Here is a 27,897-nt window from a genome sequence, read left to right on the forward strand (position 1 = left end):
GTCTTGCAACATTTTGCCAAAACCTTGTGTGCACACAAGAATTTTTAATTTTGCCTACATGGGAAAACCTAAAAAAGACAAGGTTAAGATAAGGTTGAAAATATAAAGATTAATAAACAAAGTTATGAAATGCACAGAAACAAGCTTTCGAACTGCATAGGGAATGTGTTCCATTAGTTATACCAATGTGCACATATGAGAGTTTCCATCATTATTCACAGAGATAATGGCTGTATTTTCTATTTACTATTTCACCTTCGTAATTTATATGCATCTTATTTTCATGGTCACACAACTCCAGACTGTAAAACATCACATCAGAATAACTTTACTCCCGCATTTGTACAAACAAAGTGTGCCTACCAGTCTCCCAGCAAGTAAAAACTGCTACCCTGCAAATAATGGGCACTGGTTTGTTTAAAGTGCATGTTTTCATGGATATGCAGTTCTTGTACCCATAAAATTAACTGGACCTAGAGTTATGAGAATGAATTGAAGATGTACAGAACTACAACACACAAGCCAGTGTAAGAGGTGGGAGTATTTTGTCTCCTTCCATGTAATATCAAACACCCAAATGAGACAGTTAACACAAGAAAGTACAACTGGGAGAAAACTTATAAAAACGTGTTTATTTTTTATGTAGATACAGCTGAATGTTGAAGATGACGTTCCTTACCCTTATACTTTCACCCCAAAGTACATTGACCGGGCAAAGAACAACAAAGGATAGGACAGTCTGCTTAAGTTACAGTTACACACCCCTCCAGCAACCTTCTTGATATACACATATCTGGCAAATCAACACAAGCAGAAAGACAGAAGAAGTTATAGCAGATCATACACCAAAACGGAATATCCTAGAAGGCTGCATCTTGTATTACATCAGCAATTTTAACAGCATTTCTATTAATGAATGTTTCTATCAACTGCAGTTACGGAAAGTGCTGTTAGTCACAGATTTAAATTAAAAATTACACGTGACAACATGCTTTTTAAATTTTTTATTGAATGTAATATTTAAACAATTTCATAAACAACTAAATCGTAAAACCGTCTGTTCATGATGCTTCCAGTCTTCTGTTCCTCCATTTTTCCACATAAAACTTGAATGTCTCCTATAAATAGAGTAGAATAAACAAGTTCAACATTGTTTCAACTGTAAAGTTACTAATTCTGAATGAAGTCTTATGTCCTGACAAAATCTGTTATTCTCTGTCATGCAAAACTAGATCTGTATTGAAGTCTGTATAATTAAGAGAAATACCAGAGAGAGTGAATAAAAGGAAAAGGAAAACCTTGCCAAAAATGCATAATGAAGCTTCTCCTACTAAATGCAATAATATAATCAATTTCATTTTTAAAATGAAAATACTTCTTAACTGCAATCTGCAATTGTGTCAAAAAAATTGAGATGCTTTTAAAGACCAAGCTGCATTAGAGAAAAATTGAACAGGGAAATCAGAAAATGAATCATCTCAGTGACCTGGAAAAAACACTCTTATTTTCACTAGCTACATACAAGAAACAGACATTCTAGGTTTTAAATTCACAGTCAAAAAAATAAGTAGATTCTAAATTATGTCAAAGCTGCAGAAAAACACACCATAGCTGTTGAAAGGCTAAACCACATATTTTATGCCAAAATTTTTTCCAATCCTTTACAAAATTAGAGAAGAAAATCATATTTATCATGAAGCAATGTGGAGAAACAGTATATAATCAGATCTTTACAGAACTATAGGAAAATATTTGTTTTAGAATATAAAAGAAAAATAGGTGAGAAAATAGGAATTATAAGTTTGCTTTGAGAGGCAAAATATAATAAGTCTTTAAAATCTGCTTAGCAAAAATGGTACTAACAGACTTTTAGCCAAAGACGTACAACTCTTTGCAGTCTTGACAGATTTAGCATCATGCCACTTGCCACCCTCAAGTAACATATATTTGCACATTTGCATACATATGCTGGCCAGGCAGCAAGAAGCAACACTGCAATAGGAATGTAATTCCTACAGTTCTAAAATCCCACCCTACTAGTGCAGCAACTTGTACTAGACACAAAACAGGTAATTAATGAAAACTAAAAGCCATTAATTGCTAATGAAATACCCATTCTATAAGCCTTTTCAAGTTCAATTGCTTAGATAAATGCCCCAAGGAAATTTGATAAAGGTACACCTGTAGATGAGTGCCTGATAACAATGAGGCAGTTCAAATATCGTAAGCCCCAAGAGGTTTTATTTCCTGAAGTCAAATCCCGTGCAAGATTACTATAGCTCCTACAATGCTCAGGACTTCATACATTACCTCCTTTGAGGAGTCTCTGCAGAGACCTAGTCCCTATTTAATTTGTTTTACTAACATTGAACATACTCAACTCTGCAGATCTATTTCTTAATTAGGAAATACTCACAGGGGGTTCAGTGAAAGGGACAGGCTCTCCTACTTTCTTCAGAAAAGTTGCTAAAGACTTCAGAGATAGCTCATGCAGCTGTATATTCTTTGCTTTTGTTTTCTCATACACAGCCTTTGCAGATGCAACATCCCCATCCAATTCTGAGGAAAAAAATAAAACCCAAAAAATCCCAGTGGTTACTTGTTTCTCTTTTCACCTGCTTCCATGATGTCATGCATTCCTACTACTTGCCAAAACACATTCTATATATTTTAATATACAATATTCTAAATATTCTGGATATTCTTTGTATCCTACTGACAATTTACATCAGACAATTTACATACAGCCATTCCTTTTCACCTGAGGCTAGATAATCAGTTCCTTCAAGTATGTGCTGGAACCACAAAGGAGGAGGAGTTGCACAGTGTAAACACACAAATGATAAAAAATAAAAACAAAAGCTAAAACATAAGCCACCCAAATTCAGCCTAGAGGACTCTAGAACAGAATTTTATTCCCTTAAGTAAAGGCAGAATATTGATTGTTATGGTTTCAGGTGCTGGCTACATCAAAACTAGAACCTAAAGGAACAAACAAAACAAAGGTCATATGGTCATTTTAGAACCCAAATTGAAAACCATTTCATCCTATTGAGCAGGAAAAAAGTTTTGCTGACCCACTAACTCATTATAAACCTTAAATACTTAGGTAACCAATAACATTTTTCAGGATATTCCATGAAAGGCACCACCCCCTACAACAGGTTCTAACTAATCCATTCTTCATTTATTTAAAGCATTATTAACTTCTAGCTGGAATGGAATGTATTTCTCCTTCCTCCAAAGTGGGAGAGGGGAGGAACTCCTCCTACTACATTGACTCATGCTGAACCATCGACTTCTCTGCTGCTCAGACATTTCCTTGAGAAGCATCAGGATGAAAGTGAAGTGACCCCTGACCGTTTCACTGCTGCCCTCAGGGTCCTAGAAACAGTACAACTGTTCCTAGCACCTTGAGAACAACAAGAAAGACATCATGTCCAGTTGAATTCATCCTGCTGCTTGGGAAAACGCAAACACCTGCAGCATGAGAGCTGTCTTAGGTTTTAGTTGTTCACATTTGGAAACACCACCTTCGCAACCACAGGGGCTATAAAAACAATGGTTCATAAAGAAAAGAAAAAAGCTGTAATTATGCAGAAATGGATAGCTTGTGTCCCTTTCTCGTGAGAAAAAGCTTCCCACTCACATCTGGGAAATGGCTGAGCTCCTTTTTGAACGTGGGAGGCTACTGCAAAAACTGCAGGAAATGACGGTTTAATGAAAGCATAATAGAAATAGTTCATTTTCTATTTCTTTAAAATAGATTTATTGTATGGGAAACACCAACAAAAAGAGCTAATACTTAGATTGCATTTAATGGACCACACAAATGTGATTTTACATATTTCTTTTTTTCTAGAAAGTATACAGCAAAGGATTATGCATCTCACCAGATAAAGGAAAGCTAGTCCTGGCAGTGGATCACATCACAAGACAAGGAAAGAAGTAAATGTCCTTTTATTTGTTCTGTCACAGATGTCTGATATATGATCAGACTTCTTTCAGCTGTGATCTATACTCTACTATATCTCTGCTAAACATATAAACAATTATAATTTTATTTGTCCATTTATTTTGATAGCTAGCAACAGTAAGAAACTGTAGTAATACTACACTCTTATGTTTCATTCCCCTTTCTAATTGACTAAAAATAACAATGGCCTGAAAGGAGAATCATTTGTTCTCTTGAAAATTATGATAATACAAGGTTGGAATTGGCCCAAAATAAGAAATCATGTTTGAAAGCTCATTAGCTTTAAAATATATATTAAAAAAATTCTTTTATTTAAAATACCTTATTTCTACCCCTCGTGGCTAGAAAACAACCTAAGCACAGCCTTCTGATTTTCAATTGCGCTAAATATTTTGCTGATGATCACTTTAACAGTCAAATGATCAATGTCTCATACAGGTGAGGTGTTTGCACAGAATAACCTGGGAACAGCTTTTAAAACTCTCCATGTTGATACTGAATGTCTCCTCTAGAACTTGCTATGAGCCACCTACATCTCTGCCTAAAGAGAGCACAGCAACCATCTGTTCACATAACAGTGTGGCTTCATATGTTGAATACACTCTAATCACTCTTTCAGGTATAAAAAAGCAAGTGACTGATTCTCTGCAATCTGTGAAACTGCTGTACTATGATGTAGTTGGGAAGGATACTGAAAAAGCTGATTAGTTCACTTACGGAATTTGTACTGAGGTAAAAGCAGCGAAGAGGTAATGATAGTGTAAAGCAGCAAGTACAGTGTTGGTGACAGAAAGGCACTGTTTGTCTTATAAAAACATGTTAGAAAACTTATCCTGCTGTGAATGAAGCCACAAGGCTAAACGATTTTGGTAGTGATTGCTGTTTGGAATGTTTATAAGCACGCAAACTTCATAAGTTAGATACCACATCATGGGAATTTCTACAACTTGATTCAATAAGGATATATTCCTTTAACACCATACCTTGGATTTAAGTTCGAAGTATTTTACCTAATTATTCCTATTTATCTCCTCTGTGATAGACTGGAGCACAAGGACTTCTGTCATTGTATTTTTTTGCTTCTAACACACATGTGGGAAGTATTTACTCCCTGTAATAAAACTGGAAGATGATAGAGTACCCAAAGCAAAGGACTCTACAGCAGAGGTGCAAGCTTCCAGCTGAGTGTTGCCATAGGGGCTGTATGTCCTGGTTTTTGAAGAGTGAGTCTTGCAAATAAACAAAATTTGAATTTTTAGAGGTGCTCATTTTGACTTTAACTATAAAGAGAACTGATGAGCACTTCAAATCAACTATTTATGTAAATTCAAATGAAGGCATCTGCAATATTAACTTTGGCTAAATTACAACATGTATAAAAATCTACACTAATAACAGTAAGATCCTTTCACGTTACTGATAGAACTGATCACTTACAATTTTTGAACACACACACACACACACACACACACACACACACACACATAAAAAGGACCCAATATACTTTCTCCGTGTTTTTGGGGAAAAAAGCTAGATTCATTTTAAAAGCCATTCATTTCTACAGTATTTTTCTCCACGGGTTAGGATGGATTCCTTTTTATTCCATGAAGCCCCTGCTTATCCTCTGTGTGTCAGTTGGTTGCTCTTCCATCCTAATAGCCAGGATAGAGCACACACCCAACAGACTTAAACAACAAAACCCTCAGATACCAAAGCATATCTTTATGATTCAAATTGTAAAGCTACTAACACATTGTAGACCCTATTCCCCTTTATAATGGTTTCCATGACCTTTCTGAATGTCTCAAGAGTTCTTACTAAAAGAAACTATTCCAAGGAGAGTAAATTACCATAACATCTCAAGAGGTAACGGTATGCCACTTCTGGATCTAGGTGCTCAGGAATCAGTTCTAGAAGTCTTTCAATCACCTTTGCCTGTGAAATTTAATGCACAGACAAAAAGAGCATTAACTTGAAATCTTAAAGAACAAAACAGAATCACCAAAGTTAGAACAATGACTTAGAACAATGACTTCACAGCTTTGAAGTGAAATGAAGTGTACTGATAACAGGGAATGGACCTGTGCACCTGAGAGAGGACATAATAATTTCCTTCCCAAAATTCTGTATGCAAAAACGAAACAGTAAAAGAAATGTTACAAAAAATGTAACTAATATAACATGGGAGTAAAATCCATACTCAAGAAGCCTAAATATTACTGTCTCTTTTTTTTTCAAGTAAGCAATTAATGCATTAATGAGAATACGTAAGGATTTCAACCAATTTAAAAAGACTGCAAAACACTCAGCAGCCTTCATTGACCTAGAGGTCAATGGTAGCTATGATCAATGCTTAAAAAGCATTAGATCACTAACTAATGTGTTTAAATTCGGGGCCTCCCTCCCTCAACCTCTGATTCCAGTTTCAAAAATTCTCCGTTTTGAATTAAAAACAGTTTATTGAAATTATTAACATCTTTATCACATACTATTAACTTAAATGTGTTACTAAAATTTCTGCTTGACAAACTAAAAACATTCCAGGTTTTTAGCTCCTTCTACAGACACCAAATGACAGTGTTTATCATAATCATATTTATCATCACCACTTCAACAGAAGAACTTTTAATCTCTTGAGTATTTAATGTTAATTTCCACAAAATGTAAATGTGCGTTTTCCTCATTTGAAAAATACTTATTCTAGTTTGTGTGTTGGCTGTCTCCCGATGCTGCTCATCTATGAAAGAAAAATCAATGTGGTTTTGCATGCATGTGTGGTTTTTGGGGTGGTTTTTTCGTATTTTTGTTTGTTTGGTTTTATTGTTGTTGTTCAGTATTGGATTTGGGGGGTATTCAGGACTTTTTTGTTTGGTTTTTAGGGTTTTTGTTTGTTTGTTGGAGGGGTGTTGGATTTGTCTTTTTTTTGGTTGGTTGGTTGTTTTTTTTGTTTACTTTGAGGGGCCACGTGAGGAGGGAGGGATATGAGTAGAACAAGAACATCAATGAGAGCATTTCAAATTATAGGGAATGAGCACAAAGCCAGGAATCCAAACAGATGTCCAAACCACCACAAAAAGTGATATGAAATGTGTCTTTTAATGTAAACATAGAAGCATTTTATTGTTAGAGAGAGATTGAGGTTTTAACTTGCATCTGTATTCATACAACGTAGCCAATAAAACAAGTACGTTCAGGTTGTGATCCTGAACTGGATAATGTAGTAAAACGTTTAAAGCACAATGTTTGTAGGATATACAGTGTAACATCAGAAATGTAGGAAATTACTGAAACAATAGAAAATATTAAGTGCACCCTCCTTTCCATCATGATCCATAATGTAAACTGTTCCTTTAAATGTAACCAGTTCTGCAAATGAACCTCCCCCCTCCCTGAGAAACCCAATAAAACTGTCAACTGTGAAGTTCAAAATCCAAAACACTTGAACAAAGGTTGATGAAATTGTATTCTGCTACATATAAAATTAAATACATGAAAAAAAAAAATATATACCTGTCCAGGTTTAGTTGCTGCTCTAGACATAAAACTCCCTAAAGTTCTCTTCTCCTGAGCTATTGCACCACACCTCTGAAGAAAAAGAAATGATGTAGCAGACATGAGTAGGTTAGTGATAAACAATAAGGTGAAAATTTCCAATTACAGGTGCTTAAAATAATATCCTAATATATTACCTATTTACAAGGTAAGTAATTGACCATTAGATTGAAAAAGAAAAGCAGAAACCAATCACAAAACAAGTTCATTTCATGCACCTCTTTGGTAAACATTTTTAAAATGGTAGCTATAGTTTGTTTAAAACAATAAGGGAAAGAATTAAACTAATACTTCAACATACCACAAAAATGAGATTTAGGACTGCAAAAGAATGAAAAAGAGAAACACTATTCCTCTCCAATTATACTGCCAAGCATTCACAAGTGAGCTAGGGATCATAAGGTTAATTATACATTTAATAAGGTGTCAGGGAGATAACTGCTCGTTTCTTTATAAAAATTAAAATGTACAAAGCAAGTTCTCTTTAAAGTATAATTACCTACACTTATGCATACAAAGGACTGATTTCAATCTCTCTATTTTATAAAAGGCTTTAACTGCAATAGACAGTGTTTGAGAGAGAAGTTGAACTTAGAAAAGTTTGAGACAGACTAGATAAAAATCAAAAATCTATCTTACTATAGAAACAAGGTCAAAATAAAATATACAAGACAATATTTAGTGTATGTTTCTCAAAGATGTCAGTCTTAAAACTCTTACAATGCACAGTGCTTTTCTTTTTTTTACCAGCTGCAATGTATCAGTACCAAAATGCACAGCAAAAAGAGAATATTGTGCATATAAAAATACACATATCATGAATTTCCTACAATCAATTACTGTTGCAGACATATGCAAACAGGAAATTTTGGGTTATGTCACTATGAATGTTCTGTATGTGAAATATGGTTCAACAAGGTCTTTAAGGTCCAGGTGAGAAGATGTGAAGCCTCATTCCAAACAGACAAAAACGTACTCATAGTGTTCTGACAAAAAAATGGCTTTATGGTGCTAAATAGAGGCAAAATATTGACGGGAGAAACTTGCAGCATTTTATTGCCATTCTCATCTACTGCCAGTAGATGCTTTGAGAGGAAAGAGTCTAGTTGGAGAAATGTCCCCTTTCATGTCAAACCACTTTTGACTTTCAGCAGCAAAAGCATTCTCCCTCCAGACAGCACAAAAGACACTGCTGCTGTTTCATGAACTTTTCAATAGATTCCTATATGCATTTTTGAAAGCAAGGAGTCTCCATGTATATACTAATATTTCAGATTATTACAAGAAAAACAGTTAATTTAGATTGTGGTTTACTTTTCAAAAAATTAACAATGGAGAGTGATTATTCCTATTTCTAGTTAGCTATTAGTAGAATACTTAATCCACACAGCAGTCACAAATGTTTAACACAGCTCAAAGTTTTTCCTGCACTGTATAAAACTCAAATTTTCTCATATACAAGAAGTTCCAACTCAAGCTTATCTGTGAATATCCATCCACTAAGCAAGAAGTATTCTTAACATGAAGAAATTCTCCCCCAGGATATAGCGGATACAATCTTATTTCAAGTACACTGTAGCCACGAATGTAATTCCAATATTTGGATGCTGTTGTAGTAAGTTTTAGGAATATATGAACGAATATCCCATGTTTCTGAAAATTTTAAGAACATACAGATTTTACTTAAAAATGCAAAAACCTGTATCTTCACAAAGGCAAGAAAACTGTGACCAATTTTCATTCACTCATTCCATTTCATTTATTTTAATCATAAGTCAGGAAGGGTAAAATAACTTGAGATTTTTTTTTCATTTGATGTTCCCAACTATACAGCAAGAGGGTTTTATATCAAAATTGTTGAATTTCCTTTTAATTTAATACTCAGATGACCATCTAGGCAAAGCAATAAGCAAAGTAAGGGAACATACAAATAATACAAGCTCCTGCTGTAGCAGAAGTATCTGAATACATTTGTTGGTATGCATTCTGCTCAAAAACCGGTCTCAGAATATCATGAAATATCTGATGGATGGAGTTTTTTCTTTAACAGTTTAAAATACTTAGGAACTGGTAAATGAGTAGCATGCACTACCAGGAGATGATAAGAGGCCTCAATTTGAGGCAGGACGCTGCACACACATCAGCATGACTGCTGGACTGTCACCTGCTTGGATCGTACTCTCTGACAGGGTCTATTTGTGCATGCTGCCAGAGCAGGTCCCAGCACCCACAGTTCATCCCACCTCTGCTTGTCTTTGCCTTTAGCTCTGTACAAATGGCATGAACGCAGCTGTTTCAATTCCTAATTCAGCTGAGACTGTGACCCAGAGACCAACATTTGGGTTTTAATGCATCTGTGACAGTCAAATGAATAAAAAGCAAACCCAGCTCTTAATAAACTTTGAATAAAGCATTTACAATATTATAGCAGCCAAGTGAAATAAGGTCCATGAAAAGCACACACTGCCTGCTTCTGTTTTGCAAACTGTACAGCTGTAAGATATTATGTTTACAGCACTTAAGAAATCAGGTGAGAAGTTGCAAGGAAATGGTTTGCAGGAAACAAGTGATGTCTAGCAGAAAACTTAAAGAGTATTTCCAATATACAAATACTTCCTTTATTTCCTTCAGGGTATTGGAAGACAAAATCCCCTTTGACTCTGGCTACTGATAGTAGCTCATGGTTTGGAGTAGTCTAAACAGTGCACTGCTACTCACACTGTAATTCAAATGCATACCAGTACTAGTCTGTGCTATACAACACCTCTTTTTGACAATTTCTCAGTTAACCTTTGAAGAGCTCTAAGCATGTCTGTACCTCTCTTGTTATGTCATTACCTTTATCAACGATCTGGCATCATCCACTCTGTCTGCACTGACATACTGAAGGAAAAGATCTGTGACAGGTCTGTAAATTCCAAACTGACTGGCCAGTCGTTCTGCCATCACACCAACTGCAAAATAATGGGTACATAAGGAAAATCTTTGATTGAAAAGCCACTTTTGTAAACTTCACAGGCATGATTTATGCTGACTGAGCAGGTTTTACATGTAATAGCTCTTTCATAACACCTCTGTCTAGTCAGAATATTTAAATATCATTGCAATTAACTTACATTTTTCCAAAGCTGGTTCTAATCCTTCCTCAGACACTTTTCTTAACAAATAGGAAATACTTCTGACAGCTTGATCAGGATTCTGTGCACCAGAGATAAGCAGAGGCTCAAGGTATTCCACAGCAGCATCAAGGTCATTGCTAGGAAAAGAGATTGAACTGGCTCAGTTTCTGAAATCAAGATTTCTAAACCTAAAGAAACAATTATATTAAAGTTTTTGTTTTCTATATCAAGCTTATATTTCCTAGAAATAGTTGATAACAAAATATTAATGAAAAAAAATTACTTCATTCAGATATTGTAAAAGTGAAACCATTTATGACCGAATGAATAAATTAAGCCATACAGAAAAATTTTAATGGCCTTTGACCTGTAGAAAGTTTAAGTATTTTTTTCCTCCTTAAGAAAGAGGAGTTCAGCTTGCTGCTTTAGGAAAATGTGTCCTGCAAATCTAGAAAGCAAAATCCAAACATTAATGGAGGGTATCTGAATAATTAATGCACATAAGTACAATTTAATACATAAGTATTTTTTTTACGCTATTCAATTAATTATTTACCTGATTTTTCCAATGCCTGCTTTTTTGGATGCAAAAGACAATCCTAAATGTCATTTGGTCATTACATTAATCTAAATGCTTTTAATCTTAAAACTTAAGTACAGCAAATGTTAATAAAATCATGCAGGAAGTATTCACCAAAGTGTAACCTCTACTTCCAGCATTCTAAAATATTCAAATGACAACATCTCTTATCAGTCCACTCTAAAAAATAATTCAATTGAAAAAGAAATCTGAGCACGATGAATGCTTTTAGGTGAAGCAGAAACGCAACACATTTGAGAGCTATGAAAAACCCTTTGAAAACTTTATCAGAAACATGAACCTACCAATAGCTGAATGCGTATTAAAAATATCTGTAAGAACCTGTTTTTCAGAGTTCTCAAGGCACAGATTGCAAGGTATTTAAGAATATATAGGGTGTGTATTTTATGCTGCTAAGTCTTTTCATACATCCGAGTGAGTTTCAGTATGGGAAAAGTTGACGCCGCTTAAATAACCTCTGCCTGCAAACAGCAATTTATTTATTTATTCTTGTCACCAATCTACATTTTAAGAATACAACCTGACTTTGCAACACTTTTATGACATGGAAATACAGGAAAATATAGCTTATAAGACAACTATTGAAGTATCTCTCCTATCTGAAGTGTTTAACTTAGGTCCATGCACTAGGACTGTGTGCCAAGGACCATCCAGATCTAAAAATGTACAAGATCAGTCCTTTGTACACAGATTGTTTTTTCAGTGTTTGGAATATAGTGATCACTACTGAAACAGGCTTGAGTGGCTCTCCTTCAATTTAAGTCCTCTTGCTGTTCCACACACTCCAGTGACTATTCTCTCTGGTGTGGCACGACTGAGGCAATTGGGTATCTGTGATGTACTACAGAGTTCTACAGCTTTCCTGCAGAGTCAGACTCGGGGGGGGGGGGGGTCTACCAGATGAAACTAGTTTGAAATAAAGTAACAGAATATGTAAGATCCTTGAAGTTTGGTTCCTGCAAAGTATATTTGAGAAGTTGATAGTATGCCCATCCTCCTACAGGTGCTTCGCCCATGCACATGCTGCACAGTACCAATGTATCAACTAAACCAGAAATGCCAGGCAGAGCACGATATGGAATTAAACAGTTGAGTCACAGGATACTCGAAATGTGGGGATAATTATCATAGTTGAAACTGTGGCCTAAATCAGCACAGGATTCAGTTTTACATTCAATTTTACATTCAGATTTCATAGATGCTTTTGATCTAACCCCAAGGACACTCTTTATAGGTACATTAGAACAAAGGTGTCACAGCTAACTTACAGCACCAGAGAAGACTTTATACTCTCCCAAATGCTTCACAGTTATCCCTGTATTTCATTAAATTATTTTCAGTCCCAAATGCGTTTGGGAAACAATACCAGAACAGAACTGCATGGTACACTCAAGTTGACCAGAATTTTAACATCTAGGACACTGAAAGAATGGAAATAGAACTAAATGGATAACACAAGATATTTCCCACCACTCTGCAGAAAAGAATTACATACACTAGTCCTAGAAATACTTACGTTTTCATATGAGCCAATGCAATAGCATTAGCCATTAGTGAGGCAGAGAGACCAATTGATTTTGTGATGTCTTCCAGCATGTTTTTAAGTGCTTGCAGGTTCTTTAGATCTCCTTTTTCTGCCAGAGCCTGAACGAGAGCAGTAACTGCTGGTCTGGAAGGCAACATGCCACTGTCAAGCATTCCTTTTAAAACAGCCAAGGCATCTAACAATGGTAAAGAAACAAGGCAAGCAAAAATCAGACTTTAGCTCAGAAGGCAACCATGCTGCTGGTATCATTAATCCTACCCACTTAAAAACATGTACAGAAAAAAATTCTTTTGGCAAACTTCAGCCTCAAAGTCGCTATAGTGAATTCCAACTTGAATATATACACATACAAATAAAAACTTCCAACAAGAACTTAGGTTAAAATCCCGTAATATTTCATAAATAGAAGGCATTAAGCTACTTTTAAGATTTCAATATTTTTTTAGTAACCAGCCTAAAGAAATCAGCTGTGCCATACATGTCCCTCCCTTATGACTTCAAAGTCCTGACCTTTTTACCTTGTTTCTTCTCCAAACTATAATCAGTTTTCTTTACTAAAAACCAAAAATGTTGAATACTTAAGAACAAATATAGTTTAAAAATGTAGTCCATTATTGAAACTGAAGTATTATATTGAGATTTGTCTTTTTAAGTGTGCATCAAAACTTTTGTTTCCCAAAATTTAATTTTTAACTAAAAGTATGGGACAGAAGCCTCCATACAAGACCAAAAACTCAGAACTCAGCAATTACCTCAAAAACTCCAAAGATTATAGCAATTACCTATGTTAAAAACACAAAGTCGATCTCCTGTCCATCTGGCACAAATTCTCCAAACCCACAGCAGATGAAGTCACCCTTATTTCTCTAAGCAGAATTCTTGTCAATTTATGTTATACATGAGCAAACACACGCAGAAAGACATGCCCCTCTGGTAAAAATCTCTTGCTCCCTACCAGCATAGGCAGGATTAGTCACAGATGATAATTATAATACCAAGGGATAACACTTCTAACATAATATACACCCACATGAACTCCACAGCATTAGCATTCCAATTCAATATGCAGGTACTGCAGAAACCAAGTATTACCTTTTACAAGACAATAAGAAAAAACATCCTGTATGCCTAGCCTTCCTTCAGAGGAAATTTTTTTTCTGCCCCCCCTCTCCTTCTTGTTAGGGAAAAAAAAAGGAGCAAACACATCAGGGGCAAGATTCGCAATACTTAAAACCCAATCTTAGACCACACGCCAACGTTCAAGTTGTCTCCTGACTGTAAGCGTGGACCTCCCTCTAGCATGGAGCACGACCAGCCTTCTCAAGAATAAGGAAAGAGAAAGATTTGAAAGCTGCATATGTGCAAGACTACTTCAAGAAATTACGTACTAGTAGCATACTGGGTAATTCTGCTTGTGAAAACCAGCCACTCATCTTTCAAAATGCTTTCTCCTATAAACTCTGCAAATTTCCTACTGTGAATCTGAAGTTGTGACTCTTTAAAGTAACCTGGTTTTTACCAAAAAACTAGAAGGTATTAAAGTTCTTGTTAGTATACTTAGGGGTCTACATAAAAAACTTTGAACTGTACCCCATTACACAGCAAATAATGTGGTGAACTATATTAGGAAGTGTTAAAGGAAGCAGGTTTTACGCAAGTGAAAGCCATCACAGGATGCAGGTCAAATGGAGCTCTCCAACAAAGATGACAAAAGGACTGTGCCCAAAAATATTTTGGGTAATCTATGAGCCTCAGAAAATGACCAATATGGTTGAAATATTTAGTAGCTTGCATTTTAAAGGCTTCACTTAGAAAAATAGAGGCAGTATCTTTCAAATTAAAATAGAAACAAGGATCAAGTCTGACTATTCAATGGAATTACCAGAGTAAAGCTTGTTCTATGCACAAGATAAAGGAAAATAAAATTTTGCAAAGGGATGTAAACTTCTTGAGAAACTTTGTACTGTGCAAAAAGAAAGCTTTTTAGAGTACAGCAAGGAAGAGAGCTGATGTGGCAGAAAATTTAATATGCTAGCTAAAAAATACCCATATAGTTAGTGCAACAGACTGGCATAATATAGAAACATCAGTGATGTTCTGAAGAAGGGAAGAATTTTGGTGTGCAGTAGTAAGGAAGAACTGGCAAAACTTTACGGCATATTGGAGAAGAAAAAGGAGAAAATTTATTAGAATAAAATCAGACAGGAAAGTCAGCCCTGAAAGCTGAAAAAAAAAAGATCTGCCAAGAGCGAGAGAAGCAACTGCATTCACCAAAACACTTCAGTCGATGACAACTGGCAATGATGTAAAACTGGAGACAATGAGGAAGGCATTTATCAGCTACAGGAAAGAAAGAGTACAAGTGAGAAGATGTGTCTAAACGCTCATCTTGAGTGTTTTAATGTAGCTGATGTTACATGGGTATGGGCTACTACAGCTACACAAAATGGAATGAAATAAAATGATGGCAAAATCAAAAATGGATTTTCTGGTATGCCTTGTAATACCCAACTCAAATAATACATTTAAGTCGTACACAGCTGCTTTAATGCTTAAAGGTACTGACAAAAGTATGTATCAACACTGTACTTAAGACTTGCATAGCATTGCACTCCACCTAAAATTATGTGCCTGCAGAGTTTTCCACTCTAGCAAGAGTTCTACAGCACAACTAAGTAAGTAAAGTGTAACGCTGCAGAGGCGACCTCTAGGCTGCAAAGCAATCAGTGCCAACAACTAAAACAAAACAACTGTAAACTTTATCCACCATCTTGCTGGCTACTCTTATGTACTTTTCAGCCACCATTTTTTTTTCCCATCATCATTGTTACATTAAAAAGAAAACCAAACAGAATATTTTGTTACTGTTGGTATTGAGAACTATTAAAAAGTATTTGATTAAGTTTTTAAATCAATATTATAATCATTTAGTGCACAATCATGCACATTTAACAGTCAATTTAACTCATCTGGTATCTCACACAACCAACACAATATGCAAGAAACAACTGCTGGGAATTGTTTCAGATGCTCTAAAGTATGTTAATTTCCAAAGCAAAATGACTTGTGCTGTGAATTTTAACACACTTGAAAGCCTGTACTTTCTCTCGTTCTGGAGCACAAATTTTGCATGTCTGAAGAGCTGTGATTCATCTTAAGAAAACCCATCTTGTGTTAAATGGAATGGAAACTGGACTAAGTGGTCAAATGACAAGTACATTCATATTCAAGCTGTATTATAAATGCATGTACAGTAATTTACGTCTCTCAGCTACCACAAAAGGCTCTTGATAAGCAGGTAATTTGCTAAATGGACTCCTTTATCCAAGTATTCGAAGGGCGTTACAAGAAAAATCTGCAGAGGCATTAATGTGACGTAAAGGTCAAGCATTGTGACATACCTTTCAAATAATCCCGCCTAACTTGCGATATGATGAGGAGGCTGCTGGCAGCACTGTTCAGTGTGAAGCCCTTGATGTGGGTCTCAGCACTAAAAGAAGCAGACATTTAGAAAGGAATTACTGACATGCTTCTGATACGATAATAAATGGTTGAGCACCAAGGTGAAATTATAAAAACTACTGTTCGTATGTTAAAAATATTGCTGCAAAATATCGACCTGGAGACAGCTTTTGTGTTATCCTGTCAATGGTTATAGAAGGATAATTTTTTTTTGCATTCTGACAGATGACAAAGTTGGAAGTGAGCAACAAAAGAAACAAAGTACAAGATTTTTTTTAAACAATCGGTTCAGATTCTTGAATGCTGACATATTAGATGACTAAAATAACTGCATGCCCTGCATTGTTCTGTTATATCCCAAGCTGGATACTTTTTCTTCTTTTTTCAATAGTCACCATAATTATAAAATATAAAACTATTCTTTCAGCAATAAAAAAATGAAACATTTATTTTCAGCACTGTATATTTTAAACATAAACTAAAGCATATTATGAACTAACACCATGTCATTTGGTTGATTAATTTTCAAATTTCTGTCATCTAGATGTATACAGGTTTTAAAGTGAACATCCTACATTTGCTGCCTTAGCCACGTTAAAATTGTATTTTGCTTATCAATTCTTTATCTCCTCTAATACAAAACTTCACGTATGTATATAACAAAAACAATCTTTAATGACCTTGCTAAAGCTTTTCTAACATTCTGGAAATTAGTAAAGAGAGACCAACCAGCAATCACATTGGTCTTATAGTACAAAATGTTCCTGTTCCTAAATGACATACAGTCAAGACCCATTTTTAATATATAAGGATAACTTTACAAATGTTCATTTCTAGATTACAAAATCTCTATAGAGCAAAGGGGGGCATTGCCATTTACCATATCAGCAATCAAGATAAACCTCACTGATCATCTTGTGGCAAACAACTGAGCAGCCTACCTACTTGAACTTAGGGGCTGAGCGGATTGGGAGGTAAGCAGGGTCATTGCTAAATTGTTCTCCTCAATCCCAAGAAAATCCTTCACATTGCACACAATATGACTATCCTCTCAGTCACTTTCAGCCTCCCAGGCTCACAAATGCAGTCACTGGACTCAGGATTTTCTTACTCTCCCAACCAATCCCCTTAATCCCTGCCTAAGCACCCACTGCTCAGTTCCGTCTTTTTTTTTTTCCTTTGTCCCATCTGTCAAAGCCCTTAAGTCAACAATTCATGCATGAGACTGTAAATTACATATAACAAAGGATTTACTTTCTCCAATCTTCCAATCTTTAGTGTGATTAAATAGATGTTAGCTACTATTACAGAACTAATCCATCATTCCAATACTCCTAAATTTCTATTTAAAACTTCTTGGACTACATGCAGTAAACATTCCTCAAAACAGCTCTAGAATGTGAAAGCAACTACACTTGGACTGACCAATAGATCAGTAATCTGAGTTATTTAGTGTTTGGTTTTTTCCAAATGCAGAGTAGGAATGTTATTTCCTTCTTCTCCCACATCCCTTTCTCACGGAAGTTTCTCAGTTCTGATAACAGGAGGGAAGTTTTAAAATTATTGTACCTTTCTAAATAAAAAAAAAATTGTTATTTTGTTGCCTATGCTAATGCTCACAGTAAGACTGTGTAAATATTATTTACATTTCAGATGTGGTTTCAAACAGTAAAAAGAGTATTTAATGAAAATATTAGGAGCTGCACAGGTTTCAGGCCACTGCACACATTTAGACTTTGTAAGAGTAATCTCTTTGTAGTATGAGTCTGGAAAAATTGTGAAGCACGCAGAAATTGTGCAAAACACAGACATTTGTTATTTCTCAACCACAGGGACACACACAATCATTTTCTCCATTTCAGTGAATAATTTAAAACTTACAGACTTTTGAAAATGCTTAATATAAGCATGATTGTGTTACTAGAAAAAAGATACACAGATACATCATGAACACTGCCAAGACTAAGCATGTTCTGTCTTAATGAAACAGTGATCTGTTACAGGCTTCTTGGAATGTCATTATTTGGCATTTCTATGCTACAACATGGAGTATGAGAGTTCTGAAAAGCACAGGGGTTATGATGATGGTTGACCAGTGGCCAAGAACAGAACCTCTTATAAAATTCTATTTATTTTACTCTTAAATATCTCAAGGTTCAGAGGCTTAATCCTTTAAAACACATTTCCAACTTTTTTAGTATTTAAAATTATTTTTTTCCTACAACACTTATGTAAAGTGGGAATTCTGAATAACTTAAATACTAGCAACAAGAAACCACTTTCTTTCTGTTCTTCCAATCTGCAAATTCCTGCTGGTAACATGCATTACTTTTGCATCTTCTTTACAAGAGTGTTTAAAGCCGCAGAGCAGGGAAGAAGTCCATCCATGTACAAATCTTCAGTAGAATGTTTCAAACTTCTTCCCTGAAGAACCTTTCAATACATCTTTAGATACCTGAGTATTTTCTGTGAAACAAACTAGCTAAATTTTATCAACATTCTCTGTAATCCTAAAACATCTCCTCTCCATCTTTTTCTATTTGTAAAGATTTATCAGTTGCCTCCATTACAGGGAGCTTAATTTGATAAGCTGTTTTAGTTTTCCCTTGATATAAGCCATATATCCAGCAAGCACAAACATTCCTTATCATAAAGCCCAGTTACTGTGACCTATTTGAAAAAATATTATTTGTTCTTCTGAATGCAAAACTCGAACACTTTTTCAATGAAAGACATTTCTCCAGTCTAAACACTTTTAAAGAAAACAGGAAAATAATAAATATAATTTTATACTACACTGTTCCTGGTCATCAAAAACTAAGCTAAGTCTAAAAATTATTAGGTTTTTTTATAGTGTTCTATGCTTTACATAAGTTACCTACAGGCACTTTCAAATTCACTGTATTCAGTCAGTGAGTACACTTGACGACAACAACTAGTCTTGTTTTTGCTGAAGAAACCAAAAGACTTAAAATCCTTAAACTTAAATTTTTGTTCTTCTTAACTCTACACCGACAAGTCACAACACTTGTAATTTGAAGCCTATAACCTGACCAGAACACACATTACAGGCAATAATTAAAGCAAGTGGTGTACCATATAACTCACTAAAGGTTAACTCAACTCTGTTGATTCTAATAGGTCATGACAGCAGGTTGGATTTATTTCAGAAGTGTAAGAGTTGGATCTAAGGTTTATGGTCATCTCCTAGCCACTGGCATCACAGTCAAACGTACCATTTTGCATTTGGCAGGCAGCCAGCTGCCAGGAAGTGTGGGCAGGGTAAGACAGGCATTGAGGGGAAGGCTCACGGGCAGCTAAGTGAAGGAATCTTGTCTGTTTGGATACTGCTCTAAAGAGGAGAAGGTAGACTGCCAGAAGGGTAGACTTTCAGCTCTGATGCCAAGTACATTTGTTCACATTGTTAGTTCAAATAAGTTATTAGCAATACATACTGACACTCTAGTACCTTTTAAAAATATGATATATCGCCCTATGAAACGCTAGTGTATTTCTTACCGCAGCTCCTAATGACTAGTCATGACCTGTTTTCCCATTAGAAGACAAGGACTTGCCTGAAAATGATCCAGAAATTGTTTAACCACCCTCTCCAAACCAACAAAAATCCGCCAAACAAAGAAAAGCCTTACATGCGTTTCACTTCAATGGCTTCTTGAAGACAGTTCTGTGCTAACAATGCTCTTATAAGGGTGTCATAAAAATTATACTGAAACTCATCCTTCCCTTTTGTTTTCATGAAAATATCGTAGGCCTCTAAAGAAGAAAAAGAAAGTCAAAAAGAAATGTCAGATTGCGATAATGTTGATCACAGAAAGAAATCACATTGCAAAAGTCCATCTTAAATCTATTTATCCTTTGCTTACATCTTTAAGCCCAAAGCTGCTGATCACAGCTTGCTCAAAACTGCTTGTATACAACAGTCGACACATACTTCCACAGAAGAATAAGTTTGCTACGGCTCTTTCTTTACACGTGGCTGTTGCTTCAATACCAACATAGCTGGTTAGAAGGGGAAGACTTGGGATTTTTAAAGCAACACCTAATTCTGGGGTATATAGTTACAGCATCTGGTGCGTGATCACAACAGCATTTAACAAATAATATAGGAGGTGACTCCAATATGGGGAGATCAAATTATTTGGCTACGACAAGATTTATACAAAACATACAATTTACAAATATACAGATATTTAACAAGTAAACTACACTGCATTTGTTTGACTGATTAACAGTTTTATTTCATGCATTCACAATAACTGTCAGTGTATGAAAAGATGTTACCAAAAAGGGGGAAAAAATGATAAGCACACTTTTCAGTCATTTATTTTTCTGAAACAAGATTATACAGCTATAAACATGCAGCTAAAACTGCCATCTACACTGTAACATACACTAGAAAGCTGTGTTAAGAACCATAAATGTTCTTTTATGTCTAAACTGTGACTGCATGTTTCATTTAATGATTCATAAAATAATCCATTTGCTAATTCAAATCACAGTCACAATAACCTTTACAATTTAGTCCAGAAATAGCTGGACTATCACTACAAATTTCACAGCTACGCATCAAGTTTTTTTCTTATACTTTGAAAGTAAAGATGAGGGCAACTCATTTTAATCTTACTGACACAAGAAGCATCACGCTAACCACAGTTATTAGTGTGTTGTGGACTTTTAACCAAAGCTGTTGGTATGCCTTTTGGTTTGAATCTTAAACTTCTTCAACCAAAGATTATACATAAAAACTTCCTGAAATGTAAGCACAGAAATGACTATACATAAAATTTGTTATTTACATCACACCGAGTTAATAATTAGAATTAACATGGCTATTCATGATCTACTTGGATGCTTGGAACTACATTAAAAATATATATGAATGGAGATAAAGGATAAGAATATCACAGGAAAAATTAAATTCACTTCTGTGCATGTGAGTTTCACGTACACAAGAGAGACATAAGAGTATGACTCATAACAGTATTGACATTACAATAGTGATTGCACTGTCAACCAAAAGACCAATGAAACAACAACAGGATCACACAGGAAAGGTCTTTAAATCCTTCATCACTTTTACTTGTAGGTCTGAAGTTAGGCTTGGCCTGCAGCAATGTGCTGAACTTTCTTGCCTGCTCAGATGCTGATCACCAGCATTCATAGACTCTTCACATTTAAATTCAGAGAGAAAGACATTTTTTTCTTTCCGTGGTTCTGAAATCTGAGGTACCAGCAGACTAGCAATCACATTCAACAGTATCAATAAACCTTTGGCTGGTATCATGTGCTACAAATGCAACTAATGATTTACAAAAATGTAGCTGACTGGTGATAGGTTTGTTCTTTCTGCTCATAAATGCCTGTTTAAATTCTATTTTTTCAAGGCAAAAAATTCCTTACGTTTAGAGACTCCTACAAAAGCTCTGCTGTCTTCAGACTGAACTACGATTTCACCCTGTGTTTAAGAATTGCTTTGTACTGGCTGGGTACAGAAATGGACTTGCTACATGAATGTCAAGCACATCATACCATTAATTATCACAGTCCTTAAAATGCAAGATCTCTTTCTACAAGGAAATGTATTTAATTTTTTTTTTAATGACTTGTTCAATGAAGAACTACAAAATCTTTGTGTCGGTTTTGTTTTCCTCTTCTAGGATGTTTTACTGTGTATGTTAGTCTGAACCTCAGAATGATTATACTATTTAATTATTTTCTTAACTTTATTTTGCATCAGTGCAAGTAGCATGTTTGAAGTATTATCAGCCTATGTCTTCTTCAGGTGGAATCTAAAATTACTAAAGTATATTAGCATTCAAAAGAGAAATTTCTTGGTTTTAAAATAATATTCTGTTATACTAGCTGTTTCAAGTAGAAAGATCTGTTAGAAAAGTGACAACTTGCCAAGAAAGTCTCAGCTCTCAAAACAGTCAAATCTGTTTCAGAAATTGTGACTGCTTGGGATATGTATTCTCTCACTGAGGAATCAAGATAAAAATGAAAATATGACTTTGCATAAATCAAAAACTCTAGAGAATAGACTACCAAAACACATGTCAGAGTTGGTAAGTTCATGAAATAGTTACATAACTAGATTGAGTTAATCTTTTTCCCATCAAAAAGCTGCTCTCTTACATTCACACCAAAATTACATGATACTGTTATATAAAAAAAAGCAACAGCTTAGTCTTTTTAGGTTTTCTTTAAGGCCAAGATAATGGTTTCCAAGAAGAGAAGAACTGTTTTCCAACATTGTCTTTTTTTTCCTTCCTTCCCAATAGCTCTAGACCAACTCCTCTCAAATACTGCATCTTTAAATAAAAGAAGATGCAGAAAGGGTTTACAAATAAATTCAATATCCAGTGTCATCACAGACTGTGATTTTATATTTTTGTTTTAAACTAGTCTTCTTGCAAAGTCCAAGGCATACTTAGTTTCCTCCTGCTCTCAATCTGATTTAGGACACCAAAGGCACAGGACATTTTTCTAGTGATAATGTTTTAAAGTACATTTCATTAATTTTGCCTGATTTTAAGTGAAAATGTTTCTGCATTTCTCATTTACTTATGATTCCCAAAAGTTACCAGCAAGCAGAATCTCCTGAAAACATTAACTTTATTTGTGCCATAACACTCATGATTCTTAATGTGATATTGCCCTTGCTATATACAGAATGTCTTGACTCAATTGCAGACTCCTAATCTATACAGACTGAATATTTAGACTGAATAACTCTATGGGGTCATTTTATTCACAACGTAAGTTAAATGTGTCAATGACTGATATATTCTCCTTTTAAAAACTCAAAGCTTAAAAATCTGTGTGTCCAACCTGTAAAATATACTGATTACACTCAGAGAATTACTAGGTGTCTTGCTTTATAAATTTTCCTCATTCAGCAAAATTAAATTCTTTAAACCTACTGAATTCTATTTTCTAAACCACTTTCAAGTGAGGTACCTAGTTACTGTAGTACAGATGAAGAAAATACGGATTCCCAGAATATTCAAATGCTCTGCTCCTTGGCAAATACTAGAAATAGACTGATTTGGAGCCAGGCTCTTCTCAGGGGTGCTGAGCAGAAGGACAAGAGGCAACGGGCAGAAATTGATGCACAGGAAGTTCCACCTGAACATAAGGAAGAACTTTTTTACTGTGCAGGTGACCCAGCACTGGAATGGATTGGCCAGAGAGGTTGTGGAGTCGATACCACTGGAAATATTCAAGAATCCTGCGCCATGTGCTCTAGAATGACCAAGCTTGAGCAGGGAAGTTGGACCATATAACCTACTGTGGTCCCTTCCAACCCATTCTGTGATTGATTGTGACCCTGCTTTGCAAGGTCCAGTAAAGCTATTTCTAACTCTATCACCCTGCTCAGGATGAGATGGATACGAATGGATTTCCAGTGATTAAACACAGACTAAACCAAAGGAACTGCACTGAAGCACACTCCTCTCTTCTATACAAAAGTCAAGCATAAATGAGTAAATCAATTCTGTTTTTATTGGAGACAGGGAAGTTTGCACCAAAGAGCGCTGCAGTTAATTGAAACCTTAAAATGGATGTGGAAGGGGAAGAAAATCCAGTGGATTTCAGTTTACCTTTTGCTTTATTTTTTCTGCAAAGCATCCTTATTTTTCCTTCTTCCTCAATAGTAGCACTTAAACTTCTGCTATCTTCATGCCTAACCTTTAAAACATACAAACATTTAAGTTAAAGTAATGCTATCTGTTTAATGTTTTTTTATGAAAAGAAATACATTCCAAAGTGATGTTAACCAGGAAAGTTAAACTCCAATTACCTTAGGTACCTCAAATGGAACAACCTGGCCATTTTTCTCAAATATATCAGCAAGTAAAGTTAGTGTTTTCTCACGAGGAACAATATTTTCTTCTTGAATTTTAGTCCAAACAGCTTCAGCCTTCCCCCAGTCATCATTGTTCTCTGAAACAAGATTAAAATCTTCAAATAAAAGCAATTGAGAAGGTACATACTTATCTAAAGTGATTCAAAAAAGGTGCCTCTGGAAAATAATTAATCAATTAGTCACGTACTTCTGCTTCATATGATCATCAATTCGAAAAGTTCTGAACTACTTTAATACACAGAGGATGCTAGAAGATGTAAATAGAAAAAAACACCCAAAGATTACATGAATTTTCAGATGAATGAGCAATTAGCTAGAAAGTATTACAGAAGTGATCCTCCCCACTCATCAGTTCTATTGTTCTTGATTGTTAATTGAAATTTATATATGCATCACTGTACGTAACTGCAAGTAAATAGAAAGCTGGACTTCAAGTAAACAGTTAACTACTATTTGACTACCTAAGCAGGTGCTCTCATGTTGCCTTTACATTTTCTAGCTTTGTAGTCACCAGCTGTGAAACATTTTTGACTATCAGACACAACTGATCTACATCCTGGTAAAAATGAGCTCTCTAAAGCAGAAACGTCCTTCCCAGTGAGCTGCCTTGGCATTTTATTTAAATCAGATTTAATTCTCCTGCTATACATGCAAATTTTGTAAATTCTTCACTGTTGCTTCTGTCACAGTTTTGAGTTCCACAACTGTAAGAGATCCCAGCAACTGGAGCAAATTCAGCCATGGAGACAGACATGATCCTTGTGGGTCCCTTCCAGCTCAGGATATTCTATGCTTCTGTGGGGCTGGAGCTGATCAGGAAGAAGAGGAAGTCAAAGAAGATGAGTTCTGGGCAGCCTGGAGAAAATAGGCTAACAGGGAATGCAATTGCTGCCTTCAATTACCTAACTAACAGCTACAGAGAAGAGTGAGTCAGTCTCTCCTTGCAAGTGCACAGTAAAGGATGACAGCTGATGGTTAAAAGCTGCAGCAATGGAGTATCTGAGAATGATCCAACCCTGGAACAGATTGTCCAGAGAGGCTGTTTGATTTCCACCATTAGAGGCACTCAAAACTTTACTAAATAAGGCCATGATGTGATCTGACTTTGGAGCTGTCCTAGCTCCAGGAAATGGCCAAGCTAAAAATTCCTCTCCAGCATAAATTATTCTGTGATTCTAAAAAATCAAATGCCTTGTTTTCAACATTTTTGATCACTGTTTGGACTAGATGGTAGGTTCTTTTTTTATATGTCTAAAATAGATCTGAAGTTATGGCTTAGGTACACAATGACGACTCTACTATACTTGTGCATGGGGCAGCTTGGATAGGTAATCTAAAATGGTTGAAAGCAGGATTGTGGATGGGTTTTGTCTTTCGTGGTGACAGAAACCTACAAATGTTTTCCACTTCTTTGAATAGATGGAATTGGTTCTGTCTTCTGAAAGAAGACTGAAGATTTTGCATGACAGAATTTGATAAACTGTATCTTCTTAGATTCTCTTCCTAGCAGGCACACTGTCAGACTTAGTCACTGCCAGAGGTGAACAGGATGAGCAGAGAAATAGGAAGGCTCCCTCCCTGTTGAGACAAGATTGATTTTCAGGCCTACTTGATTTTTGATGGTGAACCAGTGTGTGCAAAGCCAGAATTAGGTAATGCGACAGTTTCATTTGAAGCTTTCCAAGGCCTCAGGAAATGAAAGGCAGTAAAGTTCTCAAGGGGTCTCTGGTCACTTTTTCTGTGGAAGTACTCATCTCTAGCTTGAGCTTAGTGCAGTGGGGAAGAGGTCTCTTTCATTACCATATAGAAAGAAAAAAGACAGTTTGAGTAGTATTTTATTTAGCATTACAGCATCACTAGTCTTAGTCAACCCAAAATATACATGAGGAACAGCCTAAAATTAGTTCAAGCTCAAAAGAAAGCTTTCCCGTCACCAAATATATCAAGTTGCTCATTAATACATATATACACATATATTACCCAAGTACACAGCAATCACTATAAAGCTTTATGTCCCGATTTACTAGTTAGTTCTCCATATCCAATTTTAAAACAATACATTTTTTCAAGACTTTAAAATAAGTAAAGGCTTCAAAAATTTTATTATGATACACTGAGTAACAAAACCAGCACAGACTGAAAAATACAGAAAAGAGGAATGAAAACCACTACAGACACATCCTATGTGTCTATAACACAGAAATGAACTTGCAGTTTTAAAAAGTGTTCCATTACTATAAATGATGCAAAAGTTAGGTTGTGGCTGGTGAAGAATTGGTAAATAAAATAAATATATGCACCTTTCCGAATCAGGAGACCTCAGATTTTTATTAGCTATGAAGAGAACATACGAGCAGGTTTTCTTCTTTAAGCATATTGAGAAGCAAAACAGAATTAACTTTCAAAATACAACACAAGACAACAGCACAGATTGGAAGACTTGTACTATGTAAGTGCTACCTAAGTGTTCAGGTTTGCAGGTAAACACAAAAACCTGACCTCCCCTCACTTGCAAGATGCCTCAGAAATGGCACCCAGGCTAATTGCACATCAATATGTAACTTCTCCCCAGGGTTAATTCCTATCCCCATCCACAAAAGAAAACAGATTACAACACGAAAGAGATCTCAAGCTCACTTACCACACAGTTGAAGCAGGTAGTAGTACATCTCATCTCGATCACATTCAAATAGATTTTGAGTTAATTCTACCAAATGCTCCAAAGTTTCCATCTTTCAAAAGAAAGAAGGAAGAACATAGTTATATCTCAGCCAAACAATTATTTTTCTATGTGCACAAACAGAAATACATAGATAGCATGTGTGCATTCAGCTAAAATAATATTTCTGTTTAAGTACACACCAGCATTACACCAAACATTAAGTTCACCTCATCAGCCTGTCACATGTCCTTTCACAAACATAAAAGTCAAGCGAGGAAATATTTCAAAACAATTTTTCCTGGAAAATAATGACAGTTCCACAGAACACATCATATGAGTCACGTACCTGATTATTTGATATACACTTTTTTGCAAACCACTGCAATCTTCCAGAGTGTGCTCTCAAGCCAGGAGTCTGTAAGATATTTCCACAAGAAGAAACACATTACTTCACATAGAACATTCTAAGGAAAAGTAAACATAATACATGTATTCATAATAAAAGTTCATGGCTTTTGTTTGATCTCCATTTGGTACAGACTACCACATTGTACCTTCTCGGCACCACTGAGAAGTAGTTCTTCCACTTAAATAAACTCTTAAAAAAAGACAGGAAAAGTCAAAATTCTTAAAGAAACATGTTACAAGCACTCCAGGACTCATGTCCAAAATATATAAAACAAGTTAGAGAAAAAAAAAGTGTGCAAAGCATCCATCATTTTCACATCTTACCCTTTCCTCTCACAGAGTACATGGATTTATTTGCTTTAAACTACCTTGTTTTAGCAAAGGATCATTTACAGAGAGGACTTGGCTTTCATTTCAGGTGTCTAGATTCACATTAATATAGCTCAAAGTAATTCCAAGGAAATGTCTGTTCACCCCTACAGAGAAACATGTTTTGACTCTTGAAGGCTTTTAGCTTGCTTTTAGCTTTTATTGTAAGAAATCTCTACTGTTTAAATGTGAAATGCAACTTCCAAAATTTTAATGCTACTTTGCATGGAAGTGGCAATTTGAACAAAAAGCTCTGAGAAATATTAATTCTTAGTTCAAAAACAGTGGAAACATTACCATTGAAAAAGTCA

At 35.5% G+C, this 27,897-nt stretch overlaps 1 protein-coding gene across 1 annotated transcript in view; it reads right to left on the reverse strand.

Moving 5' to 3' along the window:
• Window positions 1-612: 612 nt before the first annotated feature.
• The window catches only part of LRPPRC (leucine rich pentatricopeptide repeat containing), an 89,680-nt gene continuing 62,395 nt past the window's right edge, over window positions 613-27,897 (reverse strand). Inside the window, exons 27-39 of the mRNA XM_017811617.1 lie at window positions 27,156-27,224; window positions 26,789-26,879; window positions 24,082-24,224; window positions 23,882-23,969; window positions 19,907-20,030; window positions 16,196-16,284; window positions 12,765-12,969; window positions 10,645-10,784; window positions 10,367-10,482; window positions 7,487-7,561; window positions 5,827-5,911; window positions 2,417-2,559; window positions 613-1,118 (exon numbers count right to left, since the gene is read on the reverse strand). Coding sequence (XP_017667106.1) covers window positions 1,062-1,118; window positions 2,417-2,559; window positions 5,827-5,911; window positions 7,487-7,561; window positions 10,367-10,482; window positions 10,645-10,784; window positions 12,765-12,969; window positions 16,196-16,284; window positions 19,907-20,030; window positions 23,882-23,969; window positions 24,082-24,224; window positions 26,789-26,879; window positions 27,156-27,224 — 1,425 coding nt within the window. The 3' untranslated portion in view covers window positions 613-1,061. The remainder of the gene's footprint in view (window positions 1,119-2,416; window positions 2,560-5,826; window positions 5,912-7,486; window positions 7,562-10,366; window positions 10,483-10,644; window positions 10,785-12,764; window positions 12,970-16,195; window positions 16,285-19,906; window positions 20,031-23,881; window positions 23,970-24,081; window positions 24,225-26,788; window positions 26,880-27,155; window positions 27,225-27,897) is intronic.

This window comes from Lepidothrix coronata, unplaced genomic scaffold (assembly GCF_001604755.1).
Source record: "Lepidothrix coronata isolate B3197 unplaced genomic scaffold, Lepidothrix_coronata-1.0 Scaffold33, whole genome shotgun sequence".
Classification (NCBI taxonomy): Eukaryota; Metazoa; Chordata; class Aves; order Passeriformes; family Pipridae; genus Lepidothrix; species Lepidothrix coronata.